We start from the raw sequence: 16,830 nt of genomic DNA on the forward strand, positions 1-16,830 counted from the left end.
TGGTTTTTAGAGTTCTGGAGTGAGACCATAACCAGCGTGGTTTTTAGAGTTCTGGAGTGAGACCATAACAAGCGTGGTTTTTAGAGTTCTGGAGTGTGACCATAGGGGGAATTGGGAAAAAATTCTTTGGAATACATGACTGGTCATTTATGTGGGGGAAAAGTTAGTTATATGACATGCAAAGCATCTCTCTCTCACTCTCACTCTCACTCACTCACTAAAAAAAAAAAAAAAAACGCTGTACTAATTGTTATATGTCCTGTCCCACATCCTGTTTTTTCCCACATCCTGTTTTATTACATATTTTTTTTACAAAAATCGTGCCATGACCTCTTATGTTTTTGTTTGACTGCAACTCCAAACCTCCCCCATTCCAGGACTCATACGGGGACACGCCGCTCCACGACGCCATCGCCAAAGACTTCCGCAACATCATCGAGATCCTCGTTGTGGTGCCAAACATCGACTTCACGCAGCAGAACAACCGTGGCTTCAACCTGCTGCACCACGCTGCCCTGAAAGGAAACAAGCTGTGAGTACCACTACACACTCCACCGCATGGCGCTGAGAGCACTTATCTGTTTGCCAGGAGGGCTTTTCCCCACCATTTCTGGATTTCTTCTTATATTTTTTTTATCCAATTTTTGAAAATGTCTTTTCTTTTTCTTTTACATGAAACAAGACAACACAATACAGTAATAACAACAATAAACAGGACTTCACAGGACATAGTAACAACAACAATAACGACAACGGAAATAACCAAAACAATAAAACAGAACATAAGAATGTAATTGTGTTACCACAGACACCACAAAAAACATTTCTTCCCCCACTCCCCCCAGGATCAGCACCCGACTCCGCTTCACAGCTAAAACATGGCCTTCACTCTCTCAGCCGCCGAGACCCACAATTCAATATTTTTGAATTGCCCAATCCCCACCACCCGGGCAGTAGAAATCTCCATATATATGACAGTTAATGACCAATTGATTATTGTGAGTTTTCCAGGTTGCTTCCACCTCATGGCTATTAATTTCTTGGCTGCTGTAAGGCCTGCCAGTATGATTATTTCTTGCTGTATGGAGGTCGGTAGTAATGTTATATCGTTTAGGAGTAGTGTTATTGCCGTATGTGAAATTGTCAGGCTACATATGTTTGAAAGTTTAGTTGCCATGGATTTCCAAAAACGAGTCACTGGTGGGCAATCCCAAAACATATGCATATAAGTGCCAGTAGCGCCTAGAGCGCACAGATTGCATCGAGAGTCAGCCACCAACCCCATAGCGCACAACCTCCTAGGTGTGAGATACGTCCTGTGAATATAATTAAAATTTATTTTCTGGTGATTAGGGTTGTGGGAAGCCATTAGTCCAAATATCATCCCAGTCAAACTCAGGGTCTAATTCCGGGATGTCCCCTCACCAGATTATATCTAATGTTACGTTTTTATGTGGATTTGATCAATGGTGTGTAAAAATCTGAGACAAACCCTCTCGAGGTTCTCCTGTCTCTAGTACGTTTAACAATAGGGTGTGGATGTAATGCTTGGGCCCACGGAACCCCATGCGCCTTAACACATTGGGCGCCAGCCATTAGCCTGGTCCTTGTGGCTAATGTGCCAGGTTTCCATTGCATATTTTCACTGTGCGTCACTATGTTTGGAGAGCTATATCTATATTCTATATTATATCTATACACTTAAATCCCTCCGCGCTAAATTTAGACGGAGCCGAGTAAATCGCTTCATCCGACCACTTCGAAACGCATCTGGCACACTCGATCCATAAATTGTGCCAAATTATGTCCGGGACCAGATGGACACCAATACTGGAAATCGCGATCAGACAATTGGAATATTATTTTTGGAATAACCCCGATCAAAGGTAAGGACTATCTGACATCAATTTCAGCTTGATCCAACAATGTTTTCATATCGATCCAGCTGATCAGCATGTGTAGTGTTCAACATGAATGCCGTTACTGGCCATCAAAGCATAAGAAAACGACCCCCCCCCCCCCCGTTTTCATGCATTCATGATGAAACCTAACACCTATTATATACATTTCATTTGGAAATAGTAGCGTGTCCAGGCAAGAAACGCCAACGCTTATAGTAGAATACATGTAGCGCCCTATAACTCAGCTTTTCAGGAATTATCCCGGATCACTCCTAATCTATATTTATCACCACGGGATAACGTGCGAACGTATGCATGAAAGAATTATCTCTTTTTTGCATGTTCGACGGAAGAAAGTCACTGTCAAATGACCATAGCATTGTCTCCATAGCTATAATATAGAATATAGATATAGTTCTACAAACAAGGTGACGCACTCCTATCTTTAAAGCATGGCATAGCTACAACGGGACCCTGCTAATCCCTGGCGCTGAATGAGTTAAGGGTTGACGTGAAACACGTCTTCACTCTATGACACCTGGCCACTACTACCTTATATAGTCTCAACTTGTACCGAGTCGAGAAACATACATGACGTATAGTTGTCATATAAACTCAAACTGATAAATAATGCATAAACGCTTGATCATCCCTCAGTGAATATTTTCTTTTAATTCAGTTAAAATTATATATTTTAATTCAGTTTTATAATAGCAGTTCATCCCCAAAAACTAAACTAAACTCAAAAATAGTTGGCCTATGAAAGGGATGCCAGCCAGACACGAGGCAGAACAACCAATCATAGGTGGGCCACATTGAAAATAAAACCAAATCCAAAACAGTTGGCCCACGAACGGGATTCGTTTTTTCTGGATTTGTTTGAAGTGTTTTTTTCATTCAACAGTTCAACATGTATTGTCATGAGTGCTTTTTTTCTTTTTCTTTTTACCTTTGGTTATGTGTACTTTTTCTTTGAGTTCACATATTGGTTAGGCACACTTTTTCTTTGATTTTACTTATTGGTTAGGTGTACTTTTTCTTTGATTTTACTTATTGGTTAGGTGTACTTTTTCTTTGAGTTTATGTATTGGTTAGGTGTACTTTTTCTTTGAGTTTATGTATTGGTTATATAAACTTTATTTGGGTTTTTTCAAATAGGGAAGTGTAAGACGAGGTATGAAATTACATTTCCTATACTACGCCTCCCCCTCCCTTCCAAGGTCTACATACATATATATGTACAAATACATATAGACAACAATATACACACAAACTAACAAATGTACATCTGCAAGGTAAGACAGTAATTTGAAGGGGGAAAAAGGAAATTAATGATCCAAAACAAAAGAATATGGACAATTATTTGTATTCTTCCAAATACTACTGTAGGCCTATTATTACATGTCATGTTTAGTTAAGCAACATGTTTAAGCAATTATTACAGTTTCTACATTACTTCTTATGCAAGGGGACCATATAGTATAAAACGTATTTTGTGACTCACCCACTGAGGGCGGAATCCACAGAGAATGGATTGCGCAAAGCAAATTGCATTCGCAGAGCCTGCTCTGCGTCTGCGAGCTATCCACGAAAGCACATTGCTCGATGAGATACCAGCGCAGACACGCCCAATATGTGTAGCTCGCGAGCAGTCGGCACTCTGCACTCCTGACAGCGCTCTTGGCAGAAATGTGTGTGTCGAAATGTAGCGTGCTGTCAAGTTTAGCGCTGTCCAGAAAAAGAAAAGAAATTAGAAATCAAGAAATCACTCCATCCATTAACTCAACTGGACTGTCATACTATTCATTTGCACTAGCACTATTGCACTTGGGACATTGATATTATATTATTGATGTTATTATTTATACATGCTATATTCAGTATGTTTGTATGTGGTGATGCTCTAAACTCAATTTCGTTGGACCAACAATGACGATAAAGATTCTATTATTTTGCACTCCTCTATACATTACGAAGTAAACAAAATACAATACAAAATGAACGGAATACCAAAGAAAATAGAATTTATGAGTTATGAACAGTATCTAACTTGTTCGAGAAATATAAAGCCGAGTGCCAATAGCCTTCGCAACGTGTGATTTAGAAATAAGGCTATAGCTGACATTTCAAATGATTGGTTCTGAGATGATGATCAATACAGTAAACATTTATTTCTGATATAGGTGCTGATCAGCAGTAATGCAATGTCATGATTATTATTATTCTGAAGTTATTATTATTATTATTATTATTATTATTATTATTATTATTATTATTATTATTATTATTATTATTATTATTTATTATTTATTATTTATTATTTATTATTTATTATTATTATTATTATTATTATTATTATTATTATTATTATTATTATTAAATTAATAATTAATTAATAAGACCTCCTCTCCTTCACTATAATCTAATTATGGAATCAGATATAGGCCAGGGCTTTACAAAAGAATATATATTAAATAGGATAGAAACTAGATTAAATGTATACCATATACAATGAAATAATATTATAATCATATTGTGCTATATTCTGTTTATATCCCATTTAATTGTATTCAATCTCTTTATTAAGTTGTAAAGCCCTGGCCTATATTTGATTTCATAATTAGATTATATTCTAGTGAAGGTTATTATTAATTAATTATACATTTTATAATAATAATAATAATAATAATAACTTTGTTTTATATAGTGCCTTTCATAAAACCTAAGGTCGCTTATAGGGGAAGAAATAACAAACGGACTGTAGCTAAGGGGCTACACAACCCTGACTGTATTTAAATAATGAGCGTGGCAAATACTAAATTATATATTAACCTATATTAAATGTACACAAAATGGCGGACACTCTTATTAACTGGAGGGGACCGTGGTACCAAGTTGAATTATTACATTTAATGTGTAACATAAAAACACACATGTAACATATCACATTAATATCCTGTGGTCACATTAATATCCTGGGGCTAATCAAATTTACATGCAACCAGTCGGGTAGTCGCTGGATAGGGGGGTCTCGTACGAACCGGGTTCCTATAGTCCAAAACGCTGGTCTTCGGTGTTGGAGTATGTCACTCCACTTCTCCTGGCTTTGGCGATATTACGATACCGTTTTTAACTGGTAATTCACTTCACCAACGTTACCATACAGCGTTGTAGCAAAAAACAACTCTCGCCTCTCTCTCTCACTTTTTCTTCCCCAACTAACGGTATCTTTCTCTCCGTTCCAATACGTAACGTGCAGGTGAGTGGCTCGCAAACTAACGCTAACTCTTCTCCGTCCCAATACGTGCAGGTGCACGCTTTATACAGCCACTATAGCGATATATCTCTGCATGTGGCTTTATATTTGTCGCTCAAATTAGATTATGTTTATATGAGCATTACGCCAAAGCCCACAACGTTATATAACGATATTTAAATAAGTACGATGCTCAATATCTTGATTTGATATTGTCGTTCGAGATATTCTATATTCTTTCACGGTCTGCTACAATTACTGCTGCCACGATCACCTGTTTAGAGGCTCATTTACATAGAAAGGGGAGATTTTCCGCCCATATTACCTCATTTAAATATACGCCAATTGCACGGACGCAAAGCCTATGTTACGCATGAGCAACCTAATTTCATTCATTTGAGAGCGAGATGCGCCGGCTTTGCTTCGGAAAAAGCGCGCAAAGCCTCTGTGGATTCCGGCCTGAGTATCTGATTTCTTATAATGTCAAAGAAGACATCATCTCTCTGATCCAATGTATAAATGAAGGCTGCTTATCTCATTTCCACTTCATAAGGATGGTCCAACGGACCGGGAGAGATGCGAATACAACGTCCTTCCCCTGGGAAGCAGTTAGATTGTAGCTGTTTGGTCGTCTTATTGGCCGTTCATGTGTGTGTGTCTCTCTGCGTGTATGTTTTTTATTGCTACATTTGTGAAAAACTGTTTGACTTATGAAAATAAGAAGTGGGGATTTTGGGGGCAAGTGAGGAAAATGTTCTGCTTGTCACTTTGAAAACTTTAACTAAGTATGGAGGTTAAAGGGATAGTTCAGATTTATTTTACATGTGGTATGGAATAGTAGTGTAATTTAGCCCTTAGCTGACGCATTACACTACTGGCAAGTATTTCACAACACGTTATGTCAAAAAATCCAAACTATCCATTTAACCTCAACTTAAAGGACCATACCAGTCTAATTTTGACCTCTCACCATTACCAGAGATTTGCCCTACCCCCATCTTTAACACATTTTGTGTTGGTAGGTGTATACAGTGTATGTTTTAGCTGATATCAGCTTACCTTACCAAACACGCTGCTGTTGATGTTGAAAAGGGGTGTAAAATACTCAGTGAGACTTGAAAGTTGTTTGAAAGCTGCACACAGATAATTCAGGGTCCCTACCGTAGAGAAACCATCTGGATTTCAGCAAAGCCTGGGAAAGTCTGCACCTTTAACCTATGTAACACAATTCAAGTTTCACAAGAGTCTCATGATAGTTGCAGCCAATACAAGAACAGGGAAAATAGCTTATTCAAATAGTGTGTTCAACATGTATTTATCTTTACATTTCATCACACGGTACCTCAGTGGGCACTAGGGGTGTAACGGTACGTGTATTCGTCCCGCGAATTTACGGTACGGCCGTCACGGTGCGGTACGTGCAGCCATACGAAGAATACGTCTTACCACTAGGTGAAAGTAGGGTTGCACATTTTACAAATCTACTCAATATCTTTACTTTACTTTACACTGGCTTACATTGATCTTTAACATTTAAGCTTGTATTGCCAAATGTAGATGATGAATAAAACGTTGAAGCTTAGGCACGATGACAAGCGGACAGAATTAACAACGCGCACTGACACTCTGCACTCGGCTCTCCCCTCTTCCTCTCCTGTTTATACAGCCTATTTGTCCCTAAAACAAAACCATGATGAATTAATTAAATGTTTAACACAGCATGGTCATTACAATTTTGCAGTTTTCTTTAGTGTTCTTGTTCGCCCAATAATGGTAACCAATGGAAAAACACACACACATCAACTTTCTCCCACGGACCGCAGACTTTCTCACAGCTGATCGAAAAGAAAAAAAAGCACTACATACCACCAGATCATCTGAGCTCCTCTCCAGTTGCTGCTACTGTGTTTAAATCCAAAATATTGATAATCCTCTACCATTGTTGTGTAACATGTCATCTGTTCTCTAGTCTTTAAGTTAAGTTAAATCCTCTCTACTAGTGAAACTGAAACTAAGTTGTTGTTAAAGGGGCAGTAGGCAATTAATTTACTCAGTGGATGCCTGAACACAGAATGACACCAGTATCACTGACTACTACGGCAAGCCTATAGAATATTATTATATTTAATAATTATTATTATAATAATTATTATAAATATATAATAATAATTATAAAAAATTGTTTCCTGTTGTACCGAACTTGTACCGAACCGTGACACCAATACAGAGGTACGTACCGAACCGTGGCTTCTTTGTACCGTTACACCCCTAGTGGGCACATATATCGATCGTGGAATGTGTCAGGGGAAAGTGATGGAATTTAATGAACGTGGGAGCTGGTCTTGGTGCCAGCAGGGTTTATGTGTGTGGGAATCTCCCCATGTGTCGAGCGAGAACATCACACTCCCCCTCACTGGACACCACTGGTGAGAGACGGCTCAGCTCAATGCTGCTCCTATACAGAATGATAGACTCTCTCTCTCTCATTCTTGCTGTTTTTCCATCTCCTCTCCTTCCTTTCACTCTTGTTTTTCTTTATCTTTCTTTTGGCTCATTCCTATTAATATCTCTCACTATCTTTCCATCTCTGTCTGTCCCTTAATCCGTCTGTCTTTCTGTGCTTCTTTTTTTATTATTATTATTTTTTAAGCTCCCTCTGTTTTTCTGTTGCTTAACTCTCTTCTGCCTGTCCAAGGCTAATAACAAGATAGGGGGGAAATCCCACACTCTTGCCTTGACCTCTCCCAAACCAGATCCAGTAGGCGCCGGGGAATTTAATCTATGCCAGACTAAAGAAAAAACTAATTCGGAGTCAACACATCTTTCGCTAATCCAAATTCCCCTCTATAAGGGTATGTTGACTGTTTGTAGAATAATGGTTTACATTATGATCTACCAATCACAGCTGTCTTTAGACACGGCTTTGTCCAAACATCAGTGCCCCGATGCTGAGCTGAAGAAGATGCTCCGCTTGTCAAAAAAGGAGAGTAGCATTTGATGGGACATTACAATAAAGCTAAATGAAGGGGGGGGGGGGGAAAGTTCATCTGGGCGTGTTCTGTGAGGCTGTGTGGAAGGTGTTCTGTGAGGCTGTGTGGAAGGTGTTCTGTGAGGCTGTGTGGAAGGTGTTCTGTGAGGCTGTGTGGAAGGTGTTCTGTGAGGCTGTGTGGAAGGTGTTCTGTGAGGCTGTGTGGAAGGTGTTCTGTGAGGCTGTGTGGAAGGTGTTCTGTGAGGCTGTGTGGAAGGTGTTCTGTGAGGCTGTGTGGAAGGTGTTCTGTGAGGCTGTGTGGAAGGTGTTCTGTGAGGCTGTGTGGAAGGTGTTCTGTGAGGCTGTGTGGAAGGTGTTCTGTGAGGCTGTGTGGAAGGTGTTCTGTGAGGCTGTGTGGAAGGTGTTCTGTGAGGCTGTGTGGAAGGTGTTCTGTGAGGCTGTGTGGAAGGTGTTCTGTGAGGCTGTGTGGAAGGTTGTGTAATCATTCAAATATGGTTTTAAGCTCCATATACTTGCACTAGCATTGCGAACAAAATGCTGACATCTGCTTATAATATCTCGAAAATGAAAACTTGAAAGGAATCCATTTGGTGCATCAGAATAGGCCTTTTTAAAAACCCAGACAGTCACCGTATCTGAAAGAGGAATAGTTGTGGAAAAGGAAGTCAGGGTTTTGGCATCATCTCCACTGAGCTGCTGGAGGCTGGAGCTGACAGGCCCCACGTCAAGGCGGTGTGACTGACACTTGTCACAAAGGCTCCAGTCTCACGACTGGATTGTGCTGAGGCGAGGGATGTTAGATTATCAGCTAAGCCACTGCTGCCCTGGCTGGGCACTGAGCAGGAACCATGTCATACAGACACATGGACTGAATGTCCTCACACTGATGAGCTCTGATGAGCTTTCTACTGTTGGCAAACCTGGAAAAGTGTGTGATGGAAGGTACTGTAGCCTCGATGCAAAGATATGTCTCAACCTTTTGTCTACTGCATTTATTTGAATCGCGGTCAGTACCTCTCTGACACTGCCGTGTTCTCCTTTTAAATATGGAAAAATCTGACATTTCTAAAGAAATAATGGAACATGGACATTATGGACACTATATGGTATACAGTATAATCTTGAAAATGGCACTTAAAATGTTGACCCACATACTGTAGGTCATGGAAATATGCTGCATGTCATGGAATGTATTTACAATAATGTGTAGGAAACCTGGATATGGTTTCCATAAGTCACAGTGGTAGTTGTGGCCAGTTTTCCGTCATGCTAGTTGTGGCCAGTTTTCTGTCATGCTAGTATCCTCTGTTTTCCATGTACCACAGCAGTACTTATATTACAGTAGGGTTCCCAAATGGCCAGCAAACCCCTGGAAATGTATAGACTATAACCTAGTCTAAAACATTACTTCCAGTCAAGAAAACTCACACAAATAAAGAAGGTTGCAAATCATTGAAATGAGTGTTATATTTAGTATTTCTCTAACCATGGTATTTGAAATATAGTATTGTGTGCTGTGCTTATGTTACCTTACTGTCGCAATACCTTCTGGGAAAGCATTACTTAAGTGCCAAGCCCGCGCTCCTAACTTCATACCAAGTCCCTCGTTATCCAGTCCTTGTAGCAACTGTGACCCAGATTCCCTTCATCACAGTGGTAGACCTTCACCGGACCAACCTTACCTAGAACCCCACCCCCACCCTGAAGGAGAGCCGGGGCCGTGGTACAAACCCACATAGTAAATGACTTATCTGTTCTGGCAAGTGTCATATGTGCCGTGCAGGGAGTCACTGCACCAGAGTGGGAGAGAAGAAGAAGAGTGAGGATTGGCTCACTTTCCTCCTGCAGTCTGTCAGCAGGCCTGCTGCTCATACAGTGCAGTTAAACCACATGCTTTTCAATACAAGAGATACAAGGCTTACAAGCTGAATGATTTCTACCAGTGTTTCCCGTACCAGTGGAGAATGGTGCTCGTTTTCAATGCAAGAACCAGTGTCTTTCTAAGTCCAATTTCCCGTACCTTTTTATGGGCTTCTTGAAGACTACACCATATTTATACCATGACATTTGTTTAGGGTGAGTAATAAGCCACAATCTTTTTCGTCTTTCATAGTTGGTTTGTCACAAACTGGGAGTCCTTTGAGTCCATCTAAAAAGCACTGGTGTTTTGGTTTTTGAGATACTGGAAGAAGAAAATGTTAGCGTTTGTTAGCATCATGCTAAGTATGATCGTGTAAGTCAATGTAGGATATGAAGCATTCTACATAGCAATATTCATGATCAGCTTCATGCCTCCCACTGACTTCCACTAGCATGCTTAGAATGATGCTAACACAGACTAACATTTTCTGCTTCCAATATCTAAAAAGAAATAGGAATTAGACTGATAATAGACTTTTTTGATATAGACTGGAAAGACTGATAAAGTTTCTGCCAAATCAGATGGGCTTCTTAAAAATGTGGACTATCCTTTACATAATTTATGTGTGTAGCTGTGGGGGCAGGTTTCCGGCAGTGGGAGGCCACCATGTAATGGAAACATTGCTGTGGTCTTGACTGTACACATTTTTACATTGTAATTTCAGTTGTTGTCCTTTTCTCAAGGAGAGCTTCTCATCCCGATGCTGGTCTTTAGCTTGGTTGGAGATTTTTGGAATTCTCACACAGCAGCCCCTTCCTATTGGCTTTCCCAATAGAGTACATTTGTTTATTGGAGTCAAAACTACTTTTTTTGTAGTTTGAGGAAATGGAAAAAGAAGAGCTTGAGCTTTCCTGGCTCCTAGGAAGAGAGAGGGAGGCAAAACAGACGCACAGAGACACAGATGGACAGGCAGGCAGACGACTGATGGACACACAGAGACAGAAGGACAGGCAGGCAGACGGACAGGCAGAACAGACAGGCAGGCAGGCAGGCAGGCAGGCAGATTGACGCACAGGACAAGACAAACAAAGCAGCTTGTGAATTCTGTGTGAAAGAAAAATATGCAGGGACATTTTTCTCCCCCTCTCTCCACCAGCAGTCTCTCGTCATACTCATCTCTCTATTCCCCACTTCTCTGCCTCTCTGTCACATGGTGTCTCTGGTCCAGTATAAACAGCCCTGCTCGTCACCAGGCTCGCAGCCAGAGGCCTGCTGTCCACACACACACACACACGCACGCACGCACGCACACGCTTGATATGCATAAACAGTATCTTTTAGTCTAGCAGTCTTGAGGCACACACAGTTGCACACAGTCCTGAGATGATGCATATGCAGTGCCTCTTGATCAAGCTGTCCTCTTGAGACACACACACACACACACACACACACACACACTACAAATACACCCAGACAGACATCACACGACCGCACAACTGATTGCTCTCAGCTTCTCAAACACAAAGTATTTATTTTTCCATTTCCAAAGTCGAGATTGCCGTCAGCTAAATGCGCTGTTTGTTTAGCTTTATTAATTTTTTTACGACAAGCCTTTGATTAGGACGTGCCTTATGAAAAGAACAAGGAGAACTCTTGGGTCTTGAGAATGAAGTGATTACTGGCATGCTGGAGATGCCCTTAAGCCGTGATGCATGAGCTCACGTTACCAGAGCACTGCCCCTCAGAACACCAGATCTCAATATTCATGAGGACACACACAGGAGGGGCAATTATGGAAATTATGCAGAGATCTGAGGGGAAGAGGGGAGGGGAGGGGGGTGCTGAGGTAGGCACAAATAACTGACTAACAAATACTCCAATCAGATGCTACAGAAGGACTAAGAGGCGGGATATATATTATATTATATTTGAAGGGGGGTTGCAGTCGTAATGAAAGGAATTGGTGGGTTGCAGGCATGATTGCTCCAATTCCTCCACCACACACACACATACACATACACACACACACACGCACACCCTCTTCCAAATCATCTGCACTGCAGGTACCAATGATCCACACACACAGACTGTTCCCCATCTCTTAACAAGGTAGCCCAGAGTAGGGTGCCAGGCCATACAGTACGTGACCATACCTCCATACCATCATGCATCCCCACCAGCCCTGTGTCCAGTGCTGCATATGGAACCTATGAGTGATGTGCTACTAATGCGCCTGGGAACTCTGTCCACAGAGAGTTTGCCATCATAAATAAGGCTGCAGTAAAGCCATCCCGACCCTGACTCATAACTAATTACAGTGTTCCCACTCCCCCACTCAGCTGGGACACACAGTGTAATCATGTAACAGCTTCTACCAATAACTAGATGGATCAGTCAAGAGTGATGGTGTTGTAATTACCAGAAATGGTTGCTCCTTCTTTGCTAAATGCACGCTGAAGTGGATTGTGTTAGTAGTTACTGTAGTAGTTTCTAGGCTTATGCTAAAAGTTATTGACAGCCTCTGATGGGCTTGAGTTTTTTTCTTGTTTGTTTTTAAAACCGGTCAAAGTTTACATAAATTGATAAATGGTAAATGGCTGCATTTATATAGCGCTTTTATCCAAAGCGCTTTACAATTTGGTTCTCACATTTTACCCCTTCACTCACACATTCATACACCGATGGTGGAGCCAACCATGCAAGGTGCCAACCAGCTCATCAGGAGCAATTAGGGGTTAAGTGTCTTGCTCAAGGACACTTCGACACGCTGCCCGGGAGGAGCAGGAATTGAACCGGGAACCTCTGAATTACCAGGCGACTGCTCTACCTCCTGAACCACTGTCGCCCCCAACGTGATAGCCACAGTATGGGGGACAAGGGGTGTCATCCAACACTGCTGAACAGCAACTCTAAGGGTTATAGAAACTGTATGAAAACCTACTGCAAACTATCTGTTTCTTTGTGAATCAGCTGTCGGCAACATGTTGATACACTTTTTTAACAAGAAACTAGACACGACCATCACATCCCATCTTTCCTTACCATCAGTAGTGCACGTGGGGGACTAACAGTCTGACTAACAGTAGTGCACATGGGGGACTAACAGTCTGACTAACAGTAGTGCACGTGGGGGACTAACAGTCTGACTAACAGTAGTGCACGTGGGGGACTAACAGTCTGACTAACAGTAGTACACGTGGGGGACTAACAGTCTGACTAACAGTAGTACACGTGGGGGACTAACAGTCTGACTAACAGTAGTACACGTGGGGGACTAACAGTCTGACTAACAGTAGTGCACGTGGGGGACTAACAGTCTGACTAACAGTAGTACACGTGGGGGACTAACAGTCTGACTAACAGTATTGCACGTGGGGGACTAACAGTCGTGCAGGTGGGGGACTAACAGTCGTGCAGGTGGGGGGCTGACTAACAGTCGTGCAGGTGGGGGGCTGACAGTCGTGCAGGTGGGGGACTAACAGTAGTGCACGTGGGGGACTAACAGTAGTGCAGGTGGGGGGCTGACAGTCGTGCAGGTGGAGGACTGACTAACAGTCGTGCAGGTGGAGGACTGACTAACAGTCGTGCAGGTGGAGGACTGACTAACAGTCGTGCAGGTGGGGGGCTGACTAACAGTCGTGCAGGTGGAGGACTAACAGTCGTGCAGGTGGAGGACTAACAGTCGTGCAGGTGGAGGACTAACAGTTGTGCAGGTGGAGGACTAACAGTCGTGCAGGTGGGGGGCTGACTAACAGTTGTGCAGGTGGGGGGCTGACTAACAGTCGTGCAGGTGGGGGGCTGACTAACAGTCGTGCAGGTGGGGGACTAACAGTCGTGCAGGTGGCGGGCTGACTAACAGTCGTGCAGGTGGGGGGCTGACTAACAGTCGTGCAGGTGGGGGGCTGACTAACAGTCGTGCAGGTGGGGGGCTGACTAACAGTCTTGCAGGTGGGGGACTAACAGTCGTGCAGGTGGGGGACTAACAGTCTGACTAACAGTCGACTCAGAACCCTCCACTTAACTGTACAGCCACAAGATCCTCAAATTCAACTGGTACTCTTCCCCCACGGTTCCACGGTTGTCATCACTCAATTGGACATTTTGTTGAACTTGATTTATTTTTTAATGTTATATGACACATTGTAACCACGCAGTGCGTGATGCACACACACACACACAACGGTTGCGGCATCCTTTAATGTGGGCCCATATCATGTCAGAGGATCATGTGGTTTATGAGTTCCTGGTTAAAGGGTAACCATTACAGTGTTCACGCTACACGGATTACAGTGGTTTATGATTCCGGGTATGTCTGAGATATAAACGTGTCACACAATAGGATAAAGACGATAAAAACATTTAATGTAGTTGGCATCTGGAGGTCGGACTGTGTCTCGTGTCAGAGCTTTGTAATAATCCTGGTTTGTTGCGCTGTGCCTTGGATCCGTTGACTCCTTCTCGTCCTGGTGGTGTGTCAGCGTCCAGATGCCTGCTAAGCCGGCTGCTAAAACGTATGTCACACAGACCAATCTGGGCCCTCGCTCGGTTCCCGCGCTCTGTGCGATTGTTTGCTCTGTGGCAACGTTCATTTCCTTGTGTAAATAGGATGACAGCACTGTATGCCACATCATCAGATGACCTTTACGGGATAGAGTTAGGGAAGTCCGTTAAACTCAGTCCTCTGATCGCAAATCAACAGCATACTTGACCCTCCTGCTGGTCTATGCACGCTTCTCTCAAGCTTTTAAAATATATTATCATTGATTGATATGAAATTAAATGTAGCATCCTCTCTGCTTCATTCAGCTGTTTTGAAACCATATGAAGCCTGAGATCTTCAGGCAGGCTAAATACTAAAGGTGGCAAACTCCACAGGCTCTTCCACTCTAAAAGGATGAACTAGCACTGATCTGTCTTCTGATAAGAAACGGATGTTTAGAGGTCAAGCCATCGTTTGTGTACAGCGAGGCAACTCTTATCTGCCTCTGTGTGATAAAGAATTGAAGACACAATATCACTGTCATCCTTTCACAGTGTGAGAGCCCTTGTTGTTTTATATAGATAGTTCTTGTTGTGCTCACCTCAAAGCCTTTAGCGGAGTTGGGATCGACTACAAATCTACAGATTAAAGGTTACTGTGCCTGAGGTGCTCAGGCTGGCTAAACCACTAATGTCTCTTCGGTTCAAATAACAAACTCAGCAAGACCGACGGCTTCTCGGTTACAGTGGGTGACAATATTGTCACAAGGAAAGATGAAATTACCTACCTGGGTTCCATCCTAGAGGCTAATCTTTCCTGTGACAAAATGGCATCCAATGTAATAAAAGAAGTCAACCAACAAACTCGATTCTTGTACCGGATCTCCTCTCTGGTAAACAAGAATACCCTGAAGACTCTGGCAGGAGCACTCATTCAAGGGTACTATGACTATGCGTGCACCTCATGGTACCAAAGCACCTCAAAGGCGCTAAAAACAAAATTACAAACATCTCAAAACAAACTGGTCAGACTACTGCTTGACCTTACTCCTAGAACCCACCTCACCCCTGCCCACTTTGACAACCTAGGATGGCTTAGAGTAGACGACAGAGTACAGCAACTTGCAATGGGCCTGGTCTACAAGATACACTACGCGACCAAGGTACCCATGTACATGTCAAAATACTTCCCAAAGGTCAGTGAATACCACGATCACAACACCAGAGGGAGCTCCACAAATCATGTTAAACCCAGATTCGGCTCAAACAAGGGACTAAACACGTTTCGCAATTATGCCACATCAATGTGGAACGCCCTACCCAAAGCTGTAAAGGAATGTGAATCACTACCCACTTTCAAAAACACTCTCAAAGAACACCTACGGGAGACTGCAATTCGAAACTGGCCCCTACAAATGTCCTAACCCAGTTGTACAGTAAATGACCAAGTATGGCTTTGTCAGTATTCCAATGTACAGTGTCGTCGTCCCCAACCCCACACAACCTCCCCAAATGTACAGTTTCTACGTCAAATGTATATAAACTCTTTTTCTGGACACTTTTTGTATCACAAACAGTACTGTATTTGCAAATCTGATATGTCATAAATGTATAGATGTAGCAGTACTGTCTATCTGTATGTCATGTATGTCATATATGTTATGATGAATTGAAAATGGGGGACCCTGATGTAAACAAGATGAAAGTCTTTCTCTGGTCTGCATCCCCTTAACAATTGTATGTATTGAGCTGTACTGTACTGTACCCATTCTGCAATCTGTTAATACACTTTTCAATCAATCAATCAGTCTTTTAAATAATTTCCTAAAATAATAGGCGAAAGTATTGAAATTCACCAGCAGCAAGTTGTACATTTCTAAAAGTCTTGTGTATGTGAAATATTATTGTGTACTATAGTCAAATGTATGAGGCAAAGAGTAAGAAGTCTTTGAGTTTTGAAAATGAGTGGGAACCCTCTTAATGGAAATGACAACTCATTGACGTGGTGTGAACCTTGGCTTAGCCTCTCTGAACCCTGTGCCCTCTGTTGTTGTTGTTGTTGTCGTCCTGCAGGGCCACAGAGAAGATCCTGGCCAGGGCTCGGCAGCTGGTAGACGTTAAGAAGGAGGATGGCTTCTCGGCCCTGCACCTGGCTGCCCTCAATAACCACCACGATGTTGCCGAGATCCTCATCAAAGAGGTGAGCCTCAGATGACAGTAGAAATACCTGCTTATCCAATTACATAGGATTTAATGAGATAAAATAGAACATAGAAACATACCTGTGTGCTCTATGTATAAACCATATAAAGATTGTTATCGGATGATGGCAAGGTGCTCTTTT

General features: G+C 42.2%; 1 protein-coding gene across 3 annotated transcripts in view; it reads left to right on the top strand.

The window, feature by feature from the left end:
- mib2 (MIB E3 ubiquitin protein ligase 2) overlaps window positions 1-16,830 on the top strand; it is a 185,510-nt gene that overhangs the window by 148,295 nt on the left and 20,385 nt on the right. For all 3 annotated transcript variants that reach the window (XM_084332644.1, XM_084332643.1, XM_084332645.1), the window contains 2 exons: window positions 378-532; window positions 16,560-16,686. In XM_084332644.1, the coding sequence (XP_084188770.1) occupies window positions 378-532; window positions 16,560-16,686 (282 nt within the window). The remainder of the gene's footprint in view (window positions 1-377; window positions 533-16,559; window positions 16,687-16,830) is intronic.

Source organism: Notolepis coatsorum, assembly GCF_963971535.1.
Source record: "Notolepis coatsorum genome assembly, chromosome: 17".
Taxonomy (NCBI): domain Eukaryota; kingdom Metazoa; phylum Chordata; class Actinopteri; order Aulopiformes; family Paralepididae; genus Notolepis; species Notolepis coatsorum.